Genomic DNA, 8,375 nt, shown 5'->3' with positions numbered 1-8,375 from the left:
TCAAATCATATCAAACAACGCTAAAATCATGAATCGACCTCCAATCCAAGCTTAATGAACTTTAGAATCTCAAATTCTACATTTGATGCCGAAATCCGTCAAATCACGTCCGATTGACCTCAAATTTTGCACACAAGTCATATTCGACATTATGGACCTACTCAAACTTTCGGAATCGGATTCCGACCCCGATATCAAAAAGTCCACTTCGGTCAAACTTCTCAAAAACCTTCAAATTTCTATCTTTAACCAAATGACTCCAAAATGACCCACGGACCTCTGAATTCACTTCCGATCGCGCTCCCAATACCAGAATCACCATACGGAGCTACTCCCAGACTCGAAATTCCAAACGGATATCGATAACACTAAAATGCACTTCAACCCAAACTTATGAAATTTCTTCCAAAATGCAAACTTTCACAATAGGCGCCAAAACGCTCCCGGGTCATCCAAAACCCGATCCGGGCATACGCCCAAGCCCGAAATCATCATACGAACCTGCTGGAGCCTTCAAATACTAATTCCGAGGTCGTTTACTCAAAAATCCAATCCTAGTTAATTCTTTCAACTTAAAGCTTCCGAAATGAGAATTCTCTTTCCGAATCAACTCCGAACTTCCCGAAATTCAATTCTGACCACGCGTACAAGTCGTAATACCTAAAATGAAGCTGCTCACGGACTCAAACTGCTGAACGATGCACTAGAGCTCAAAAAGACCGATCGGGTCGTTACACTATGGGAGATTTAGAGAATTTTAGGTCGATGGCATTGTAGTCGATGAGGATGCGAGTTATAGCATATTGATTTCTACAATAGCACAACAATTAATGATCGATACATCCGAAAAAATTATAGAAATCAAATATATTGTCAACGAGCATTGTCCTTCAATGAAAATTAGGAACGATATGGATGTTCGTGTATACATGGAGACGAAAAAGGAAAACAAAAACTTAGGATCATTTTGCTATGTTATCTATTCGCGATTTCAATATGGAATTGAGTATCACCAATGAGAACACATTTGCAGGTTTGTGCTGTTATATTTTTTATCAAATTCTGGTTGTATATCAATGTCCTACAGTTTATCTATATTTTATCTACCAATAAACTGCATGTCAGAATAAATATATATATCAGTATGGATTTTCACAATATCTACAAAATTTCTACATTTATTCTATAATAAACTACATATCATTTGAAAAATTAATATGAAATACAGAATTTTAATGTTTCTACAAAGTATCTACAAAATTTCTACAAATCGTTCATAACAGAATTTATCTTTATTTTCATGCAGGTTCGTCTGGAACACTAAAGATACATGATATGCCAACATCTCCTGTTATAGAGGAATATGAAAGTATAATAATAACAAATAATACACCAAGTTTTATTGAAGTAGGACAAGTATACCAAGACAAGCAAACAATTGCAACTGCAATGAAGCACTATTCTGTCATGCACAAGTTGCAATTCAAGGTTAAAAGATGTAGTGCTAGAAGGTATGAACATTTCACTTGCTATTCTTTTTTATTTTGTAGTTTATTTGTAAATTTTTACTTCTTCAGTTTTTTTTGGTGATATTATTTAACAACATTGTGGATAGTTTGTAGTTGTTTTGTGTATATATTGTTGTATATGATCTTTTATGCTAAAACTATTTTTTTTGTGGTCTACATTTTTTATACCAGTGTTTAAATTGCTTTTATTTTGTAGCTATTGGCTGGTATGTGTTGATGAAAATTGTAAATGGCACTTCAAGGCAACTAGCATAAATGATTCTGCAATGTTCAAGGTTAGAACATTCAACAGCTTGCACACATGCTCTTTGATGGACAGTACATTCATACAACGCAAACCTACTGCCATGGTAGTTGGTAGCATGGTTATTCCAAAACATGCTGATCCTAAGATAATTTACACACCAAAAGACATACAAAGTGATATGTTGTCTGAACACGGCGTGAACTTAACATACATGCAAGCTTGGAGAGCAAAGGAAAAGACTTTGGAGTTTTTGAGAGGTCATCCTGCTGACTCCTACAGCAAGTTGCCTAGTTATTTGTATATTCTGGAGAAGACTTATCCGGGGTCTGTAGTTAAATTGAAGAAGACGGAAGATGACTTCTTCTTGTATGTATTTGTTGCAATTTGTACGTCAATCAGTGGTTGGGAATATTGTAGGCCAGTTGTAGTAGTTGATGGGACCCTCTTAAAGTCAGCATACAGGGGAATCATGCTAACAGCTAGTACAACGGATGCAGCAGGTATTGTAGTTTTATTGTAGAAATCTTGTAGATATATTGTAGTTTGTCTGTTTTTTTGTAGTACTTGTAGATTTATTGTAGATATATTATTGAAAATTTGTAGTTTGTATGTATATGTCTTCCTCTGCATTTTTCCCGCAGTCAATTAATTGCTATTTGCCACATAATGTAGGTACCATATTACCATTGGCATATGCTGTTGTTGATTCAGAAAATGACGCATCATCGAAGTGGTTTTTTGAGCAATTCAAACATGCATATGGTGAAAGACCAAATATGTGTGTGGTTTCGGATCGGAATAAGAGTATCTTGAAGGCAACATATATTGTTTATCCTGGCATGCCACATTATTCTTGCATGTGGCATATTTGGACAAATATAAGGGCAAAGTTCAAGAAGGGTCATCTAAAGTTAAGCGAATTGTACTTTGCCACGGTACGATCATACACGCTTGATGAATTTAATGAAAGGATGTCAAAGATCGAAGAGATTGACCCACGTGTTAAAGCATACTTATACGATATTGGCTACCATAGATGTTCTCGAGTACATGCTACAGTAAACAGAACTTGGACTATGACATCAAACATTGCAGAGTCGTTGAATGCTGTAACAAAATATGCAAGAGAGCTGCAGATAGTAGAACTATTAGAGTATATGAGGACTCTTCTTGAACGTTGGACGAAGGAAAAGTGTGACGACCCAAAGGGTCATCACCTGTATTCCTACTCACTCTGTTTTTCTGAGGCTGCGAAAACCTTACTTGGGGGTTGCCTCGAGTTTGTGTGCGCAGTCCGGGCACGTAGGCGGAACGTTTAAATATGAATTTGTGAGAAAAATAAGAAAATATTGATGTTTTAATTGATTAAGTTTGACTTCGGTCAACGTTTTGGGCAAACGGACCCGGACTCATGATTCGACAGTCCCGGAGGGTCCGTAGGAAAATATGAGACTTGGGGGTGTGCCCGGGATCAAATTCCGAGGTCCCGAGTCCGAGGAATGAATTTTTACGTGAAATTGTTTTCTGAAAATAATTAAAGAATTGGAAAGTGTTATTTGTTTAGAAGACTGTGCTGTTGGGCTCGTATTTTGGTTCCGACGCCCGGCACAAGTCTTAAATATGAGTTAAGCAATTGCTGTGAAGTTTTGTTAGTTTTGGACGTAATTTGACGTGTTTTGAGCTAGAAGCAGTAAAATTTGATGTTTCATGGAAATTGGAAGGAAATCATGGGTCTTTAGGCCTAATCTGATGTTGTTTTGGCGATTTGATTGCATGGATGAGTCCGTAGGATGTTTTTGGAGTTATGTGCATGTTTGGTTTGGATCCCCGAGGGCTCGGGTGAGTTTTGAGTGGGTCCCGGGAGGGTCTTAGACTTAAAAGTATCAGAAATTTGCAAGTCCAGGTGTTGCAGGCCCCCAGCGTGGCCACGGTCATTCCCGCGCGGTCCGAGCTGGAAGCCGCGCGGCCGCGGTGCATTTCTGCGCGGTCCGCGTGGCTAGGTTTAGAGGGCCAGTAGTCCTAGGTCGCCCAGCGCGGCCGCGTGCCATATCCGCGCGGTCCGTGCTGGGAGATTCAGAGAGTGGGAATTTTGGTCCATTCCTCTAGCGCGGCCGCGCACCAAATCAGTGCGGTCCGCGCTGGGTAGGTTCAGAGAGTCATTTCTCTTCCCTACCTCGGCGCGGCCGCGGTGCATTTTTGTGCGGTCCGCGCCAGCCTTCACTAAAGTATATAAAGTCGGGATTTTCAATTTTTTTTACTTTTTCAAAACCCAAAACATAAGTGGCGATTTTCCAAACGATTCTACTTCTTCAAAACGATTGGTAAGTGATTTCTAACTGATTTTTCTATACTCCTTAACATCCTTAAACATAACTTCAACTTCAAAACAAAGATTTTAATGGGGGAATTTGGGAATTTAGGGTAGAACTAGGGTTCCTAAATTTGGGAGTTTTGGACCTCAATTTGAGGTTCGATTCCAAAATAACTCACATATTTGAGTTCATGGGGGAATGGGTAATCGGATTTTGGTTCGAACCTCGGGTTTTGACCACGTGGGCCCGGGGGCATTTTGGAAAATTTTGAGTAAAACTTTGGGAAATTCACTTTTCATGCATTCAAATTTATTAGATTAGCCTTTGTTGATACACTCAAGCAATTTGTGACTAGATTCGAGCGGTTTGGTGGTGAATTCAAAGGGTAAAGCGATACTAGAGGCTTGAGTTGAGTTTGGAGCATTTGAGGTAAGTGTTTGATCTAACTTTTGCTTGAAGGAATAGGATTAGAATGTTATTAATTTCTAATTGCTAAATGATCGAGTACGGTGTATAGGCATGGTGACGAGTATCTATACACCGGTGTCTAGCATGACCGTGGGTCTTTGTATGTACTTATCCTGATATTGCTATGACTCCTCCATGTTAATAGATGAATTTTATGCAAAGTGAAGGGTATGAGAACTAATTATGAATTGCAAATACTTTGGAGCGTTGGCTCGAACGATAAACAGACTATTGAGTAAGAAATGAAAGAAATAGTAAGTGATATAAATAATCCCTTGCCGGGATGTGAGAATATTGTTGTTGCTCCCTTGCCGGGATTTAGGTGATAATTGTGACTCCCTTGCCAGGACACTTCTTTTTATTCGTTTAGCCCCTCGCCCCGTTTGGTTGTGATCATTGTTTGGGTGAGGAAGAGTGATAATAAACGAAGGGTCATTCCGTGCCATGTTTTGATTATAATTGCACGAAGGGTCATTCCATGCCATGTTTCGATTATATTTGCACGAAGGGTCATTCCGTGCCATGTTGTGATTATATTTTGCACGAAGGGTCATTCCGTGCCATGTTTTGATTATAGTTGCACGAAGGATCATTCCGTGCCATGATATGAGAGTTACGTGAGGGAAAGCACGAAGGGTGATGCCGTGCACTTTATTTAATTGCTATGGTGAGAATGAGAGTAAAAGCACGAAGGTTGAAGCTGTGCAACTGTTGATTTTCCTGCTCTCATTAATTATTGTTATCGCCTTGTTTCTTATTTAAATTGTTGACTTTAAACCCGGACTGTACTCCCCCATAGTATGCTTCCCTCCCTCTTAACTGTTTAATTTCTGTACTCTTTCCTTGTATTGCATATATATATTGAACTGCACAGGTTGACTTGGTAGTCCTGTCTAGCCTCATCACTACTTTGTCGGGGTTAGGCCAGGCACTTACCGGCACATGGGGTCGGTTGTGCTGATGCTACACTCCTGTGCTCTTTTGCACAGATCCCGGTACCGGAGCGACTTTTGGACCACTGCAGTAGGATATTGATCGGGAGCTGACTTCAGTCCAGGGACTTATGAGGTAGCCTAGCTGGCGTTCGCAGGCCAGAGTCCCTTTCTATGTTTTCAGTTTGTCTTCATTGTACCGAGACAGACACATTTTCTATTCAGACTTCTTTGTAGCACTCTTTAGTAGTTCGTGAGATAGCGACTCCAGTCTTGGGTAGAGAAATATTAAGACTTCCGCATTTATTTAAGGACTCGTTGTTTTATTATTGTTGTGTTGTCATTCAAAAATGTTTAAAATGTTTGGCTTGCCTAGCTCCGTTAGTAGGCGCCATCACGACTCCCGATGGTGGAAAATCCGGGTCGTGACAAAAAGTTATTGAAAGCAAAGGGTACATTCACATACCTTGGGTTTAAATTCAACAAAGAGTTGGATGACAACAGAACATTGTCGCACAAGCTTAGAGTAAGATCTGATCATTTATTGCATTAAATTAATTTATACAGGACAATCTAGATGATTTGTAGATATTTTGTATTTAACCGTATATGAATTGTTTTTTTGTTTGCAATGTAATTGTAGGTGAGGGCTTCAACAGACTACATCCATACAGTACTAGATGGTGTGAGGCACTATATTGTTTGTCTTGAAAACAAGAGATGTAGTTGTGGGCAATTCCAGCTTGATGAACTTCCTTGTCCACATGCTTTGGTTGCTTTAAGACAGAGGGATGAGTCTTTTGAACAATATTGTTCTCCCTATTACACAAGGAAGAACCTATTGCATACTTATGAAATACCAGTAAATCCCCTGCCTGATGAAAGCAAATGGAATGTGCCACAATATATATCTGAAGAAGTAGTAAATCCACCTACAAGAGGGAAAAGGCATCCAGGAAGACCTCAAAAAGAAAGATATAAAACATATGATGAAATAAATTCAAAGAAGTACAAGGTTTCATGTGGCAACTGCGGAGGAGAAGGGCATAACAAAAGATCTTGCAAGAATGCACCCAAAAAAAACATTTATGTAGTTAACAAAATATTTCATAAAAATTGTTGGTGAGTTCAGGATAACAAAATTTGATGTGTAATTGTTGAGGTTTTTTAAGATCATAATATAGTTAGTTAGGATTTTTCTGTATTGAGATAATACTTTCATAGAGTGATTTGTTTATGAATGATTTCTATATATATAAGCTACCACTTTTTTACTATCTCTAGCATCCTTTACGTAGTTGTTAATGTTTTTTGTGCAATTTATCTACAATAAAACTACAAAAAATTATATTAACTGGAATTGACAGAATAACTACATTATAAATCAGTAGGAAAGGAGTTATATACTAAAATATTGTAGATCAAGTATTGTTTACATTCAACAAATGAATATAAAAGCAACAAAACACATTGATAAATATTTTCTACAAATTATGTACAAATTCAACTACAAAAAAATTACAATAGCTGGAGCTGACAAAATAACTAGATTATAATTCAACTAGAAAGAAGTTATATGCTAGAAATAATGTAGATCAGGTACTGTTTACATTCAACAAATTGAATGTAAAAGCAACAAAATGTTTAGTTACTGATTTTTACACTTTATCTACAGAAAAACAACAAAATAACTACATATTTTTGCATTGACAGAATAACTGTATGAAAATTCAGTTGGAAAGGATTTATATGCTAAAATATTGAAGATCAAGTACTGTAAACATTCAACAAGTGAATATAAAACCAACAGAATGTTTCCATTTGAACTACTATACTGGATAAGAAAAAAAATAAAGGCTACTATAATTGTAGCGCAAGTCTGCTACAATTAAAACACAACAATATTGTTCAAAAACTTCTCTACCATCTTTCTTCTAAACTAGCATCGACTAAACAATAGTACTACATGTTCCATACAAAACATTACAACTACTTCTTCTTCCTCAGGACTCGTGTTTTCTCATTCAAAGCTGGTGCACCTTTTCTCCTTGCCAATTTTCCTGTCACCTCACTTTCACTAATTGCCCCATGCTCCTGCTTCTGTCTAGCATAGTCCCAAAGTAACGCTCCATAGCGTCTACGATGTTGGTCAATATCAGAAAGGTCTTCTGCCGGAATTGATAACTCTCCAAGACTAACATACTCTGCAAAGGCAGCAACAAATACACCACAATCGCTACAAAGATAGAAAAAATGTCAATATTTACCAAACGATTAGAAAAAAAGGGTTAAATGTATAGAAAGAAAGAAGATTTTTATTACAGTGATCCTTCTTTTTGTTGTGGTATCTCTCCGACGATCCATTGAATGCTAAGAGGGTCGCTAACAGATTTCTCAATGTATGCCTTTGTATTCTTGAAGTTGATGTCTTTACGCTTCCCATAAAAACCGGTGCATGATAAATACAAAGGGATAATAATAGAAAACTTGTCGACACAAGATTCAACAATAGGGTGATTGCGTGAGGAGACCATGGAATCATACGCATAAAGTTCTTTGTCTGCAATGTCAAAAATAACCAACACCCAGTGGAATTTTTCTACAATGTTGACGGGCATGATGACATAATCAACTTCATCCCATGCAACAATTGCGAGTAGTCTATACCCCAATAAATATTCTGCTACAACGTCCTGGGGTTTGACAATAGAAAACTTCATTTCTTGAGGAGAATTTTGGAACTTTTCATAAATTTGTTCAATCCTAGTCTTGAACAAACAATCTGTTGTAGTAAACCTGGTATTGTTTTGGGGGCCATACTTGCTATCCGGCCCGTCGTCACGTGAGTTACCACCCCGTTTCCCCCATTTCCTGCTTCCTTATGTTT

General features: G+C 37.9%; 1 protein-coding gene across 1 annotated transcript; it reads left to right on the top strand.

The window, feature by feature from the left end:
- On the top strand, positions 997-6,614 carry LOC109232709. Its single transcript, XM_019398456.1, has 5 exons — positions 997-1,033; positions 1,307-1,511; positions 1,726-2,276; positions 2,449-2,885; positions 6,132-6,614. Exons 1-5 carry the CDS (start codon positions 997-999, stop codon positions 6,612-6,614), a joined length of 1,713 nt encoding a protein of 570 aa, XP_019254001.1.

This window comes from Nicotiana attenuata, chromosome 9 (assembly GCF_001879085.1).
Source record: "Nicotiana attenuata strain UT chromosome 9, NIATTr2, whole genome shotgun sequence".
Taxonomy (NCBI): domain Eukaryota; kingdom Viridiplantae; phylum Streptophyta; class Magnoliopsida; order Solanales; family Solanaceae; genus Nicotiana; species Nicotiana attenuata.
This window is presented reverse-complemented; position numbering and strand designations above follow the sequence as displayed.

What these genes read in the sequence shown, in the direction of transcription:
- LOC109232709 (XM_019398456.1), top strand. Translation starts at nt 997, where the DNA reads ATGGAATTGAGTATCACCAATGAGAACACATTTGCAG. An exon ending in CAATGAGAACACATTTGCAG is followed by an intron (nt 1,034 to 1,306) that starts GTTTGTGCTGTT and finishes ATTTTCATGCAG; the next exon opens with GTTCGTCTGGAACACTAAAG. An exon ending in AAAAGATGTAGTGCTAGAAG is followed by an intron (nt 1,512 to 1,725) that starts GTATGAACATTT and finishes TTTATTTTGTAG; the next exon opens with CTATTGGCTGGTATGTGTTG.